The sequence below is a fragment of the Mastomys coucha genome, unplaced genomic scaffold, assembly GCF_008632895.1.
Source record: "Mastomys coucha isolate ucsf_1 unplaced genomic scaffold, UCSF_Mcou_1 pScaffold5, whole genome shotgun sequence".
In the NCBI taxonomy this organism is placed as follows: Eukaryota; Metazoa; Chordata; class Mammalia; order Rodentia; family Muridae; genus Mastomys; species Mastomys coucha.
Window position 1 is genome coordinate 90370874 of NW_022196911.1, and position 15917 is coordinate 90386790.

The 15917-nt window shown below is 54.1% G+C and overlaps 1 protein-coding gene across 18 annotated transcripts in view; it reads right to left on the reverse strand.

Moving 5' to 3' along the window:
- Positions 1-11550, reverse strand: part of Cacna1g (calcium voltage-gated channel subunit alpha1 G) — a 67469-nt gene extending 55919 nt beyond the window's left edge. For all 18 annotated transcript variants that reach the window (XM_031354623.1, XM_031354622.1, XM_031354620.1 and 15 more), the window contains exons 1-5: positions 10543-11550; positions 3227-3338; positions 2926-3059; positions 2495-2592; positions 403-562 (exon numbers count right to left, since the gene is read on the reverse strand). In XM_031354623.1, coding sequence (XP_031210483.1) covers positions 403-562; positions 2495-2592; positions 2926-3059; positions 3227-3338; positions 10543-10784 — 746 coding nt within the window. In that variant the 5' untranslated portion in view covers positions 10785-11550. The remainder of the gene's footprint in view (positions 1-402; positions 563-2494; positions 2593-2925; positions 3060-3226; positions 3339-10542) is intronic.
- Positions 11551-15917: the final 4367 nt, after the last annotated feature.

Genomic DNA, 15917 nt, shown 5'->3' on the forward strand with positions numbered 1-15917 from the left:
CGCCACCACTGCCCAGCTCTGTCTGTCTTTTAAGGCAAGGTCTCACTATATATCTTTGGCTGGCCCTGACCTATGTAAACTAAGCCAGCCTGAAACCCACAGAGATCCACCCAACTCTGTCTCTGGAGTTCTGAGATTAAAGCCATGTACCTTGTGGCTGGCTTCTAGGAGGGCTTTTTAAATGCCTAAATCCTAGCTGAACCTCAGGTCGATGCAATGGGAATCTCTGTAAAGGGTACCTGGGCATCAGGACTTTAAAGTGGCCTAGGTTGTCCCAGTGTGTAACTAGGTTTGAGAGGCATAGCCAGATATGTGACCACGTATATCCATGGCAACAGGAATCCAGGGACGAAGAGAGGTCAACAGCTCCCCAATCCATCACCCACTGGCTCCACCACTCACAGGCTGAAATTCTCAGGGAGGAAGCATCGGTTTCGAAGCAGCCCTGCCCACAGCTGGACACCAACGATGCCAAAGATGAAAAAGACGAAGAAACAGAGCAGCAGGACATTGCCCAACATAGGCAAGGTATCCAGCAGTAATGTGACGAGGATGCGCATGCCTGTGGGGGCAGAAGATCCATGCTGGGGCTCCAGTGTGCCAGTGACACAGGCTGGCTGTCTTCCCCAAGAAGGCCCACTGGGAATAACGTGAAGGACAAATTTAAGCTGGAGGGGATACTGGCAGACACCCCTAACTCTCCCAGGCAGCTCTGGAAGCCCCATTGATCCACCCATATTAATTGTTGTATGGTACCATCACCTATCTGGAAAAATTGTGGTTTCCAAAGCCCTCTAAGTTCTGAGTCCCATTTCACTCTCCCCGTGTCACCATGGGGCTGATGATATCACCCCCAATTTACAGATGAGAAGTCTGAGGCTCACAGAAGTGACGTGAGTTGCTCCGTTGCTAAATGTAGGCGCCAGGGCTTAAATTTAGGTTTCTGTGCTTCCAAATCCTGCTCCCCAAGGCACTGGCACACATATACACACCTCCCACTTCCTTCTCTCACCAGACATAGTCACCTGACCTTCCTAAATGATGGCCCCAGAGGGCCACTGGGGGAACTAGGCAGGACCTAGAGACGGGCTAGAGGCAGACAAGATGACCAGCACCGTAACCAGGTTTCTGAGACCACCCCTGTCCCCTATCCCTGCATCTGTGCTCTCTGTAACCAGGTTTCTGAGGCCACCCCTATCCCCTATCGCTGCATCTGTGCTCTCTGTGTCTGTTTCCCACTGGGCTCAGATCTTGAAGTCAGGGCCTGAAGAGACATAACTGTCTTTTGGGGAGTATTTCTTCCCTCCAGGGTCAAGGCCTCTACCTACTCCCTACCCCAGATAAAATCCCTGTTAGGGACCCACTCACCTTCCTCACTCCAGGTCCAAGACCCAAATACTTGAACTAGTAGCCTTCAGAAGACCCAGAGCTTCTAAGCCCTTGTCAAACTGATGAATTGCCAGTGGCCCATTTGACCCCCAAAGTGCCCTGTGTGGGCCCTGCTTTCTCTAGGGCAAAGGTTCTAGACAACAGCAAACCAGCAACTGATTAACTTTTCTAATGGCCACAGCCACCTTGCTGTAGTCGGTCCTCATCCCCCTCAGCTCTTCCCCCCCCCCCCCCCCCCGCAGCCCCCCTTCAGCTCCTCAGCGCTCCAACTGAGACCAATTCCTCAGGGCTTGCATTAAGAGAATTACAGCAGTGGTTAGTCTGAGGTCTATAAATCTAGTAGCTGTCACCTGGGAGAGGAGGCCAGCCACGCCTCTCTTCTGGATATCCCTTAGCACCAAGCATCATGCCCCACCCCAGACTCACTCAGCAGTTCTGCCCTCCCAGAGATAACTGCATCAAACACACACCACACACACACACACACACACACACACACACACACACACAGCTACTGCAGCATCAGGCATAAAGTCAGGCACAATGCCCCCTCCTGAGGCCCCAGTGGGGACCATTTGCATCGTGTATAGATTGAGGAATTGCAAAGGGGGCCTGAGAAGGAGGAGGGGCAGAACGGCAAGGGAGCTGGAGCTGCCAAACCTTTGCTGGCTCCAGAAACCAATGCGGTTTAATTTAGATAATGGTCCCAGCAGTCACTGCAAGAGTTGGAAAGGGGTGGGGGTGGGGGTGGGGGAATGTAACGAGGGCCGGAGGGTAAGGCATGGAGTGGCCTTGTCTTGAGAGAAGGCTACTAGCACTTTGTGTCCCCTCCTGCAGGTCTCCACTGGTCCCCACCCACCTTGATTCCCCTAGAAAGGGGTCATCTGAGGTGTTTCTAAGATTCTGTCTAAAGCCTGGCTGAAATGAGTGGGCTGGAGATTTTTCCCAGGTAGCTTTGCTAGTGATACCACCAGGGCTAGGGGCTCTGGCTGGGTCCCTCCTGAGCCCTTCTCTGTCTCAGCTTCAAATGGTCAGATCATGATGCCCGTGCCACATTTCTTCTGAGGGCCCTCTGTCCAGGGGTGAGGGCTAAGGGGTCACTCACTGGGCACCCGGTTAATGGCCCTGAGCGGTCGCAGCACGCGGACTGTCCTGACTGCGGAGAAGCTGACGTTCTGCAGGTCCAGAGAATACTCCAGCATCCTGTGGGGGGGGGGGGCAGGAAGGGGACCTTTGAATTTGAGGCCAACTCCCGTGTGAAAGAGGCCGGTGAGGAATCCTGCTGTGAGGTGACAGAATGACCTAGGACTCACCCCTCTCCTCTATCAAGGGAGGCTGAAGATCAGCTCTCTGTCTAAGGGGCACCCCCCAACACACACACACATAAAGCAATGACAGTCTTCCTTTGGCCCAAAAGGAAGACTGTGAGATTCAGAGGGCAGGCCAGAGTACTGCAAGCAGGCAGCCTTGGCTGAGTGGGCAGCCAGAGAGGCAGGAGATCTACCACCACTCTCCCACCCTAGCCCGAGCCCTCACCCTGCAATGACGATGAAAAAGTCAAGCCGGTTCCAAGTATCTCCCAGGTAACATTTCTTCCCAAAGATGCCCAAGGCCACCATCTTCACGACCATTTCCACAGCAAAGAAGGCAAAGATGAAGTCGTCAAAGGCCTAAAGTGGAAAGGAGGGGCTGAAGAAACCGAGGAGATTGGGGGACACACCCACCCCAGCCAGAGCCCACCAGTTGGATCTGGTAGAACAGAGTTTGGGGTATTAAGATCCAAGGACCACTAACACACACACACACACACACACACACACACACCCCACTCACTAACCTGCAGGATCCGGCAGCGTTGGGAGTCACAGGCAATGTCCTCACACGGCCTGAACATACCCAGAGTCACACAGTTGAGAAGAATGACCAGCATACTGACTCGCTCGAACCACGTGTCAGGTGTCAAGGAAAGAGCTATCCAGAGCCTGAGCTGATGGGAGCCTCCCATGGCATACCTAATGCTTGCTACCCGTCAATTAATGCCCCGAGAGACTTTGGAAACACAAGAGAGGGAGGTGAGACAGAAGGTCTTCTAGCTCTCCGATCCCATCTTCCTCCTTTGTAAGGTAGAGAAAGTCATGACTACCCTGGCTATTTGCACAAGCCGGGTAGGGAATAGCATCGATTGTGCGTGTGGAAATGCCAGGCTCCATGAGTTTGCTGTGAATCTCATCCTCCTCTCTCACCGGATAGATGTGAGAAGCAAGTGAGATAATGTATGCGAATGTGTTACACAAACCTACAGTCGGATTAAGCCTGCCTTACAGTTTACCACGCACTTTCGCACAATGCCACGACGACGCCGAAGGCTGCTCACAACAGCCCCGTGAAGCATCCAGGGTGGATCATTCTATTCCCCGCAACCCAAGGACAGCAAGACCCAGAGAGCTGAAGCCAAATCACGTGCCAGAGTTGCTCAAGACGCCAGGATGAGACTGAGGCTTCCAAGCTTGTGGCCTACTCTGTCGCCTTCCCTGTACTACAAATACTCAGGCAGGCAGGGACTCGTGAGAGTCTAGGCACCAGATGAGAAAGCCTACATCTTCAACCCTGCTCCCCACCCCCAACACTTCAGAGGAGCCCCAGGCTCTCTCTCCAACCACCAGCTCCCAGGCTTCTTAAAGTCCTCAGCCTGTAGTCACATCCATGCCTTTCGGATCAAAACTACTCCCCATGCCAGGGCCTGCACTGGGTACAAGCTTCAGCTCTACAGCGTGGACAGTAGTGTCATGCATGAGGCCAGACTGCCACCATATCTCCTGTGCCTTCTAAAGCCAAGCAGATAGAAGCAGAGGGAATTCTTTCTAAACCCTGAGACTTTTCTACATGAGTTCTGTTGTGTGGTTGACCTTCAGCCCATTGGCATAAGAATATACAAGATCCCATCTGGATAAAGAAGGTTCGGGGCCCTGGACCCCACAGATCTACAACCAGACAGCCTAGTTTCCTCATGGAAAAAAAAATAGGAGTGAGGCAGAAAGAGCAAAGAAACCAGAGAGAAGCAGAGTCTAGAAAAGAAGCAGGAAAGGGTTGTGGCTACCTGTGGCCTGCCCTTCCAGGGCCTGGAGCCCTTGGGCTGTTTCTGTCTTAGCCTTGCTTCTGGAGTGGGAATGCTTTCACCAGGCCTGAGGAGATGATCAGAGGACCAAACTCAGCCTCCCAGATGACCTCCACCACACTTCTGTGCTGAGACTCCAACCCTGACTTCTCCCTCAGCCTTCCCCATTCTTTCTAGCCAGGTTCTTTTCTCTTGGGTGCACATCTGTCACCACCCATGCCTAGTACCCTAGAAGTCCTAAGATGTTTCAGTTTTCCTAATATCCATCCCTTAAAAGAAAGAGAATATGGTGCATGCCTTTAATCCCAGCACCTGACAGGCAGACGGATCTTGGAGTTCGAAGCCAGCTTGGTCTACAGAGTAAGTTCCAGGACAACCAGGGCTGCACCCTGTCTCAAAAAACCAAAAGAAAAAAAAGGTCAAAAAATAAAATAAAGGGCTTGAGAAGTGGCTCAGCAGTTAAGAGCACCGACTTGCTCTTCTAGGGGTCTTGGGTTCAATTCCCAGCAACCACACGGTGGCTTACAACCATCTGTAATGGAGTCTGATGCCCTCTTCTGGTGTGTCTGAAGATAGCGCCAGTGTACTTATATACATAAAATAAATAAATAAATCTTAAAAAAAAAAAAGATAGGATCTTAAAAAAAATACAATACAATACAATAAAATCCTAGGTTTAAAGCAGCTTAGTAGGTGATAGCGGCAAATGAAAGTGTCTCTGCACGGCCATTTTCCTGACTGTAGCTCTGACTACAGCCGATGGATCTCTGTCCAGAATGGGGGTCAGCCAGGGGTCATTCTGGAAAAGGGGGGAGAGGGAGGAAGCCACCACTTGGAAAGGAAAGGACACAATTACCCTTAATAACTGGTCTGTTTTCCCCAAGCTAGCCCATTCTCCTCTGCCGGAGAGACAGAGCCTAGGGAGGAGCCCTTGAGAACAATGTTGGAGGAGAAGGGCTCCAGGTATCAGTTTGGATATCCAATGACAGTGACCCTACCTAGTTAAGTCATCCACGTGCTTGGCTCCACTACATCCTCAATAGCAGCCATGCTACGAAGCCTAGTGTACTATGCAGTCCAGAGCAAATGATCAGCGCACAGCAAGAATAAATGAATGAGCGACTGCGTCTATCAGTCAGTCAGCTGTCTATCTAGAAAGCCAGATGTGCCTCCTCATTCATGGTTTCCTGATGTTTCCCTGAACAGTGACAAATTCATGACAGTAATGTAAGGAGGAACCGACTTGACCTATGGTGGAACTGGGTCCCTCTTCTGTCCCAGACAGACTCAATCTGGGGCCTCTGATAGTCAGAAGCTGCCCCCAGACAACCCCATATCAGGCTCTTAACCAAAATCCCCTTCTCTGGGCCCCTTGGCAATCCAGCCTGCACCCAGGCACATCCATTGCACTCTGGCTTTCCCTTCACTGTAGATAAGTCTAAAAGCACAGGCAAATCTAGAACAATCTGAGTAGAGGAATATCTAAGGGGGGGGGTGTCTTTCACCCTTCTCAGGGTGGGGCTTGTTTCCTTGGCAACATGGCAGTATGTCACTGTGTGATGTTCTTCTGTTGCCATGACAACAGGAGAATATGTCACCAGGTGGTGTGGATTTGTTGCCATGGTAATTGAAGAGACACCTCCCCACCCCCTTACACATCCTCTCCCCTTGCCCAGACTGCTCTCTTGTCCTTATGCAAGGAAAGAGAAGCAGGGAGACCCACAGGTTATCAGGTTGGGGGGGGGAACCATGTGACAGATCCCCATGGTAACCAAGGGAACGGGGGACACTGGTTGCCATAGTGACTATGAGAGACCTGTGCGGTCACATGTCTACTGTTGCTATGGTGACTGTCCGGGCTGGAGTGGATCCCAAAGGGTGGGAGCAGGAGAGGGGAGGATCTTTCTCCTCCCCACAACCCACCATCAAAAGCAGAGAAAGAGAGAAAGGCAGAAGCAGACCTCTCTACCGTCCCTCCCCCTCCTCTCTTTCCTGGGAGAGAGAAATAGAGCGTGATAGATCCACAAATGAGTCTTTTCCATAGGTTTTTATCCAGATAGGGCTTTTGCCTAGATTATTGGCAACTAGAGATCTAAGGCCCTGGGCCCAGGGTGTGAACCCAGACAGCATGCAGGCCTTCTAGCTGCCTCTCTCCCTCCCAGAAGTCGGGAAATGTGAGACTAAGGAACACTGAGGAGGAAACTGGCCTGGAACCAGGAATTCTGGCCTTCTAGTAAGAGTTGGGGGATGGGACACAGGTTCTTGCTCCACCCATCCCACCAAGAGGTTGGTGGTCTATGGGATCCAATGCTTCCCAGGGAGGAAGGCAATGCAGGGATTTAGTTTGATGGCCTGTGCTCATTTATTTTTCTTCAGAAAAGGGGAATCCCCAACAATGGCCCCATCCTGCTAACGACCCTGTTTCCCCATGCGCCCCCAGCTCCGGTGTGTGGGTGTGTGGGGAGAGAGGTTTCCAACTAAAGTGAAAACTGAAGCCTGCCTTAAAGGCAGCCAGCCCCACCCAGAGACAGAGACAGGAGACACAGAGGCACATGAGAGAGGGCCACTGGAATCTTTGGGAGGGGAAATAGGCCAGAAATCTGATTCAAACTTTGACTGGTGTATGTGTGTGTGTGTGTGTGTGTGTGTGTGTGTATGCGTGCTCGCGCGTGCGCTAGCACTCGAGTGTGCGTGTGTGAGCAGTGTGTCTGTCGCCATCCCAGCTAAGGCAGGCTGGGCGGGGTGAGAGCTGGGGCGGGAGCAGCAGAAGGGGGGCCGGGGTGGAGGGGTAATCCCAGGAATGACTCCAACTGGCACTAGGGGTGATGGGGAGTCCCCCAGTCGTGGAACAGAGTACATGCAGAGGAGTCTATATGACCCAGAAGAAAGGAGAATCTGGGACAGATTACCCAAGATCCTCTGCCCCCACCCCAGTTCCACTCAATTCTCTGCCTCAGCTCTTCTCCTCAGAATCTTCTCTGGATGGTCTAGGATCTGGAAATGGGATGAGGGAACATATGAGATTCAAGCAACCCCCTTAGGCATGCTCTCTCTCTCCCTCCCCCCCTTCTGAGGACCCAATGGAGACTCCTCCCTTGGGAAGAATCGGAAGCCTTGGGGCACTGGGACAATGGCAAGGAAGACTACAGAAATTCCTAGGGCCTCCTCCCTTCTAGAGACACACACTTGGACACACACAGTGACGCGCAGTCCCACACTCACACTCACTTCTGGAAGCCATTAGGACTCCTGTCTCTCAGGCCTCTCCCCCCCACCCCTCCTCCCCTCAACTCCTGGCAGGCTCTCTTCTCCTTCTCTGGCCCCCCTCCCACTCCTCCATCCCAAATGCCAGCCTGTGATTTCCAAATGAGAAAAAGCTGTGCTGGGCTCTGAGCTTGGAGAAACTCCTACACAAACTTCCAGATGTGACACAACAACCCGAGAGGGAATGCTCAGGAACTCCTTCCCGGGAGGGGAAACGCATGCCCGCCCTCACACTGGAAGGAACACTGCAAAGACCAGCCTTCCCCTGTAACCTGGGAAGCAGTAGCCTGCCAGGGACCTGGTTGGGCCCATGTCCCCCATCTCCCCAGGATAGGAACATATACTTGTGTGTCCTTCCTCCTTCCTCCCTCCACAGCACACACACACACACACACACACACACACACACACACACACACACACTTTCTACCTACACCTAGATCTCCACTCTAGGAAATCTGGCCTTTTAATGAGGCCGCAAGAGGAAGGGGGCCGAGGAAAGTATGTTAAGAAAGAGGCTAACTAGCTTCAGTTCGTTGGGGAGGGGAAGCCTGTCAGGCCCCTCAGGACCAACGTATTCATGACCTACATTGGGGACTTCCGAAGCCAACAAGAAGCCTCCGCAGATACCAAAAAGAGAGAAAGGAGAGGGTTAAGGCCTCAGGGGGCCCATTCAGAGTCTTTCTGTGCCCTTGTGACTTGGGTCGGATAATGGGGGTAAAAGTCCAGGCAGCCCCCTTTACCAAGAAATTGTTCTCAGAATATTCAGCTAGCTAGTCTAGATCTAGGGACATAGGTGCAATACACCCAGACCACACATGACTCTCCAGATCGGGCCTGCTCCCCTAATCTCAAGATTAACACTAGACTCTCACCTCTTTGCCCTCTTGCAAGCCTGGTCACTTATTTCCTTCCAGGAAAGTATTTACCTCCAGATGCCCCACCTGGAGATAGGGCAAATGGGCAGAGACCCTTGCCAAAGGGTCTGTTTTAGGGGGTATTTGAAGGGAGAGGTGATAAGATGTTCCAGTCACACCTAGGACTCCTGAGAAAGAGAAGATAGAGACTGCGGGGGGGGGGGGGTTCCTATTCACAATGTGGTTAGGAGTGGAGATGGGGGCTTCTCTTCTCCTCTCCACCTCTGCCACAGAGAGGGAGACCTTGGGATGGAGACTCACAATTCAAGATAGCAGTTAGGGAGATCACGGTCCTGAGAGCCCCTACTCTCCTTTCTTCCGTTCAGAGGGAAAGGAAGGAAGAGGCAAAGGATTGGGAGGGCTGATGAGGGGAGCTTCTCAAAGACTCACACGGAGTGTAGAGCAGGGGGTGGGGGGACGCAGCTTACATCCTGCTTTGCGCACTAGAGGCAGTGGCCGCAGAGGGCGGCATCAAGCTTTCCGCTGCCCCTGTGCTCCAAGGTAGAGCCGGACTTGGGCTCTCAGGGGTTACAGGGTAAACTTGGGGGTCTCCCAGCCTGACTCCCAGAGAACCTCTGGGCTAGAAGAAGAGAATCAGAAGAGGCTGTCAGTTAGTGGGATAGCCATACAGGCAGCCCCCATCTTTCCGGTACCCCAGAGATGGGCGTCAGTCAAACCAGTTAAGTGCTTTGTGCTAAGGGTTTTAGAGGACCAGGGTTTCCCTGACCACGCCAGGCTAAACAGAGGTGAGGGTGAGGATCAAAATTCATCTGCCTGGAATGTTGGGCATGCGCTCCCAAAAACCCATCCACAGAGTAGGCTTGGGGAGCTCGACCTCAGTCCTCCTTAATGAACACGCTGGTCCCCCCAATACTTTCAGACGACTGCGGTTTCCCATACCTGGTCTGCCATCAGCCGGAACACTCTGATTTGTGAAAGGGGAGGCGTAGTGTGGACGAGCTTAATCCCATCCCCCACTTGCCGGAGCTTTTGTCTCCCCCCCCACTAGAAAAAAACAGCACAAAACTCCCCAACCCAACCTTAGCACTCAACATCAGATAAAGAATTGAGGTGGGGAGGGCGCTGGCCGCATTGGGCTCTCTCTGAAAGGGGCTCCAGTCCAGCTCTGGGGGAGACAGCTCCCCCTTCACCACATCTTGTTCTCATTCTGCACCCCTGACATCAGCCGCCGCCGAAATCTCCTTGTTGTGCCTCCAACCCGCGGATTGGGAGGGTGTCGGGGGGGACAGGACCTGCCCCCACCCCCGTTTCCCGCTAGGTCAGTAAAAACCTCAACCTTAAGGATTAGGTCGGGGGACTGGACCTTAGAAACCGCCGCAAACTTTGGGGCGGGGGCATAAGGAAACCCCAGGAGATTGCGGTCTCCCCTCCTCCGTCCCCGCAGCTTCCTCTCCACCCCTGCCCCCAAACTCGAAAACCAAACCCAGCTCGGTAACCCGCGGCGGGCGGGCTGGTGGAGTAAAAAGCCCAGGCTCCTGAAGCTGCCCACATCTGGAGGATGACGACCCTCCTCTGCCCACATCTGTAGAGCATCCAGCTGCTTACCAGAGGGTCACCTCTCCTCTCTTTTCCTAGCTTGGATTTCAATCCTCCACCCCTCACCCCAGCCCAAGGAAGACTGAGGTGTGTGTATTCGGAGGTGGGGCTCGTCTGGGGTACCCACCAGTCTCCGCTTCCACTCGGACGCCCCTTCCCCTCCTTAACAGTCCCCCTCTCAACTGTTCCCAGTCCAGGCTCACTTCTCCAACTCACCTGGCTTTAGGTCCCCTCTGGCAACACGGCCCGCCCCCCTGTGGACCCCCCTAGTCCGGCCCATCGAGGTGCCCCGAAGGATATGGGTTACAGACCGTGCGGAGACACCAGCTCCGCGGGCGGCTGTCCTGGCTCAAGTAGAAGAAAACCACCGGGGCCAGCGCCGGGTACGGCAGCCCCTCCGCCTCCGAATCCGCGCTGCCCGGGTCCTTTTCGGTCGACCCCGGCCCCTGCCGGCCCCCGGCCCCGGACAGGTCGTTGAGCCGCGTGAAGCTCCGGGGCTGTCCCGACTCCTCGGCGCCCGCTCCATCCTCCTCCTCGTCCATCCTTTGGCCAGCCGGGGCCCCGGGGGGTCCGAAGAGGGGCGAGCGGAGCCCCTCAGAGGAGGTGTCCTCACGCAACCGGGGGACCCCGGTGGGGGAGCATGTGGGGGGCTCTAGAGAGCTTGCTGAGCCCCCAGGAGGGCCAGTTCAGCTCAGCTCCCCCTGCCCTCAGGGGCATGCTGCCCGCGGGGAGCCGGGTCGCAGGGAAGCCCCGCCTGGCGAGAGTCCCGCTTCCCCTGGGTTCCCGGGGGCTCCCCGACTAGCCGGCCGGCTTCCCCTCACTTTGTTCCGGCTTCTTCGCTTCGCGCCCAGGCTCCGGTTGCCCGAATAGGCGCTACCTTCGGTGAAGCAGCCCCCGAGAGGAGGAGGAAAAAAGGGGCCACCCGGTGGAGGGCGGGGGTCCGGGGAGGGGTGCCCCCTCTTCCCTCGGCGCAGCTGGAGCAGGATCTAAGGGGTCAGCATCGTCCCGGCTCCGCGCCAGAGACGGCGAGGGGAGGGGGAGGGGAGGAGGGATCTCTTTGGGGGTGGGTTTGGAGGGGGTGGGGGCCGGCTCCTTCCTCCGCCCCGCGGCGGGCTAGAGGACCGGGAGGGGCGGGGAGACCGTGGGGGGCCGTCCCGGGCGGGGGTGGAGGCGGAGATGTCGCCGCCGCCGCCGCCGTGGCTGCCGTTGCCGTAGCTGTCGCCGGCGCCACTGCCTCCTCCTCCGGCCGAGACGCGGAGAGAGAACGAGCGAAAGCGGCGGCGAGGAGCCCGGCGCACACCACAGCTGGATCCCTCACTCCAACTTCAAGCCTCGGCCCCGCCTTTCCCCAGCCAATCTCACAGCCAATCGCCGTGCGTCACCGGTCCAGAGCCGCCCTTCCATTGGTCGGCCGTCGTGCCAGTGCGGGAGGGGGTACCGGGGAGAGAACCACAGCTGGAATCCGGTTCCCACCCCAAAACCAGGACCGCCTTTCTACCCTCCTCTTGCCCCTGGGTTCGCTCCCGAAGGCTGGGGCCAATCAGACGATTGTCCAGACCGAACCCACTTTCCTATTGGGCTCTTGGGTCTTTGGGACTCCCCTGGGAGGGAGCCTCGAGAAATCAAAGTATTTGGCATCGAGACCTGGGGTAACCCTACGGGACTCTGACATCTTTTGTCCAGGACCCCCAAACTGGACAGCAGCCAAAAGTCAGAACTTAGATCTAAGCAGGACTGGAAAGGAAGGGAGACAGGAATCACAGGGATTAGGACTGTTAGGACCCCACAGCTAAATCCGACTCCACCTGCTTAATAACCCACCCTCTGCTTGAACCTGGGAATCAGACTAGGGAAAGGGAAGAAGAGTCTGGTGTTTCAGGCTGGAAGGGGTCTGTTTGGGACAAATGGGCGTGGCTAGCAAGGTAGAAGTGGGCGTGGTCTGGGAATGTTTCCCACCAGCTTCTTACGTTTGCTGGTCTAGATCCCCGGTTCACTTCAAAGATGTTGACCCTGGCCTAACCCTAACCCGCAGGTCTTCTCACTGATGCTCTGAGCGTTATCTCCTGCTTCTCGAGCTCTTTAGGTTGGAGAATCCTTTCAGGGGCTTCCTGCTGGAAAAGCATAGCCTCCAGGCGTAGCCTCAGACAACAGAGCCTGGATCACCTGCCGCCCCAAAGCGGAGACAGCCTGCCAAGGCCACCGTGGGCCTCGAATGTTGCTTGTAAGGAATGACACCTAGAGCTGAGCTTTACCAACTTTATCCTGCAAAACTCCACTCCGTGCCTCAGTTTCTCCCCTTGATTTGGCTTAAGAGAATGTGTGTGAGAGATAAATGCTCCCTAGAGTTACTCTTCACCACAGTACTGGGAGTGGTGCTGGCGCTTGAGTGCTTCCCAGGTATGTACACGCAAAAGGAGACCCTGGCTTTCGCCCAGCTTCATCTTCCTATGTTCAGGGGCTCAGTCGATTCTATCTCCAAAAGGCTGTGGGTGCCAGAGAACCAAGCGCCACCGGAATTCTGAACGTGATGGAGAGAGAGGGGAAGGAGGGGGAAAGCGTTTATGTTAGACGCAGGGAAAACGTTTCTACAATCTGCGTAGGATGTATACGATGGAATGACAGGATCCGGAGTCCTGGTAGACTCAGGAAAGGCACAAGCCACTGCGGAAAAGCTGAGGAATGGACTGGATCACCTCCTGCAGCCCCTGATTCCCAGGCGTTCTTCCCTGACAAAGTTGCACCACCCACACGTCCTCCAGAGGCCTCCTGGCACCATGACATGGGTTTGGGGCCGTGTCAGCTCCCCACTCCGGCCAGTTGCCAAGATGGGGTGAAGAGGGCAGAGCCGCTGCTGCGCTGTCACCTTCCTGGTTGCCCTTTTGCCAAATCCCAGCATTGAGTTGTGCAAATGAGGCCAAGCCAATTTGCATTTCATGCTAATGAGCATATCCCCTAAGTGCCTGTTTCTCCTGGAGGGAGTCTCTGCTCTCATTCTGAGTGTGAGGCGCCAGTCTTGAACTCGGGGCCCTCTTCTGGGATAGATTTATGGCTTGCTTGCTTTTATAGTCTGACATCTTTCCTCCCTCCTGGGTATCTTCAGGCTAGCAGGTGGGCTTGCCCTTCTGACCACCATCTTGAAGCCTTAGGGTTGGCAGCTGGGAGTGGGGATGCTCTCATAACCCAGTCTCTAAAGCAGAGAGCTACATGAGGCCAGAGGCTTGTCCAGTCTCATAGTTCTCCAGTGGTCAGAGGCTCCACCTCTTCATTCTCGGGCTGCCCTGTTCTAGAACATACTAAGAAAAGAGACAAGCAGGCACCAGCTGGAGAAATCGAGACCTACTTCCCTGGGTTTGCAACCTGAGGAAGATCTGCCATCTAGGGCAGCCTAGGGCATCAGGGGACCCTATCTGACACCTGAGTGGGGGAAGGGAGGACAGAGGCAAGAGAAGTTAGGAGGTGTTGCACTCCAGTGCTCCATGGCTCAGTTCTGGCACTACCCCTCCCTACTGACTTCCTTTTTGGAGGGCTTTAGTACTGAACCAGTCCAAGGTGGGAAATCTCACAGCACAAAGCCTGGACAGGGATGATGGGTGGAGATTTCTCTCTCCCCTTAGGCTGTGTTCCCTGCTGCTAGGCTAGGCTGTGTCCTAGCCTAGTGTTTGATACATAGTGGGCACTTAGTTAAAAAAAGTTTTTTTTTTAGATTTCAGATCAGGAAGTGGGAGATGAATGAAAAAATCCTTTATTTGTGCCCCTGTTTATCCACCAAGTTTGACCTATATGGTCCAAACTTTCCTCTAGAGAATCTCACATGTGCCTTGCTCAGCAAGCCCCTCCAGGCACCTGCAGCTTTCTGGCCTTTGCCCCTCCCCATGCTGGTCCCCTTTAGAACAAAATAAACCACCCATCTGTGGTACTCTTTACTTGGGGGTGCTGCAATCATTCCATTTGGTCACCCATATCTCTGGGCCTTGGAACTTCCATTTCTCAGTTAAAGAATCCGGGGCTCAGGGAAATGAAGTGATAAAGAATTCCCTAATCAAGAAGCCATGAGTATTGTGACCCCAGGCCCTAGCTGCCCCAATATGGTCTTGCTGACAGAAGAGGAATAGAGGAGGAGGGTGGTAAGGTAGCACTTGCCAAGAGGAAGAGATGCTGTGAGACTCTGAAAATCAACTCCATGTCCAGTAAGGGTTATGTTCTCCCTATATGTTGGAAAGCCCAGCCTTCCTGGGAGAATTCCCTGCTCTGAATCTATTTACAAGATGCCACAGCCCTGTTCCTGCCTGATAGTAGAGGGGAAAATGACAGACACAAAAGGCAGGCAGGTGGAGGAAAACTCCAAATGCACACTCCTTCTCCACCTCCTGGTGAAAAGCAGCCTCCACGTGATCTTTGTTGTCATTCTGAAGACCCCCCACCCCCAGGGAGAAGCTGGTACACTCCGCGGTGTCAGGCTAGACTCCTACCAACTCTGGCTCTCCAACTGCCATCCCTAGAAGACTAAAGGCTCCTGCTTCACCATCTCATCCATGAGGGTCGGTGGGACCACAGAGGCCAGAGGGCTATTTGAAGTGCCCAGACTGTTCCAAATCCAGAATTAGGGTTGCCAAAAAGGCCACCTGTGTCTCACCATGTCGTACTTTCCCTTCCTGCTGCCCTCAAGCCAGGCTCCACGTGTCCAGTCTTTGACTTGCTGGCAAGGCTGAGTGGGCTCCAGTAAGAAAGAGGCCAGCTGACCTCATTGGCCAGAGTGCTAATCCCCTCCAGATGGGCTGGTGGCTTGCACCAAGGGCCTGCTGCCCAGACTGAGACAACACTGGTCCCAGTGACCATGGGTAGGTGTGCATGTGTGACAATCTCGCGTCTCTAGTTTCTTCCCTTGCTCCCTTCCTCCCTACTGCTGACATCTCCCTAGCAGCACCCCTCCCCCCATTCATTTTCTTAAGTCCCTCTGGCAGCTTCTTCTGGCTATCTGTGATGTTTGGCTTGGAGGTTAGGACGATGATGCTCAAGCTCAGTAGACCTCAAAGAAACAGTTCCTGTGCCATCTCACAACCCTAGTGTTGTACACTTTCTCATTCCAAACATGTCTCCAAGCTGACTTCCTGGATGGCAGCGATGTGGGGTCTTCTGTGAAGATTTACTTGCCAAGGATGAGATTTAAGAGCATCTCCCACCGGGCGATGGTGGCACACGCCTTTAATCCCAGCACTTGAGAGGTGGAGGCAGGTGGGTTTCTGAGTTCGGGGCCAGCCTGGTCTACAGAGTGAGCTCCAGGACAGCCAGGGCTTCACAGAGAAATTCTGTCTCAAAACAAAAACAAAAACAAACAAAAAAACAAAACAAAAACAACAACAAAAAGAACATCTTCCAACTTCAGAGGACAGGTGTCAGCTTCCTCTGTAGCAGGAGTCAGATCGAATTGGGGAAGGGCTTCCAACACAACAGATGTTGCACATTGTAAGAGAGCCCTTTCCCAGACCATCCTGCAGGAAGAGGCAGAACATGACCTCCTGCAGTAATGCTGGGGTTGGATGGGTACTCTCAAAGAAAAGTCTTGGCCCTGGTACTTGCAGTTTCCACAGCACACTACAATGCACGGAACTGTAAGTGTTAAATATCTTTCTGCTAGATATTAAGGTCTATACTAAGCCCCAGTCTCTTCCCTAGCT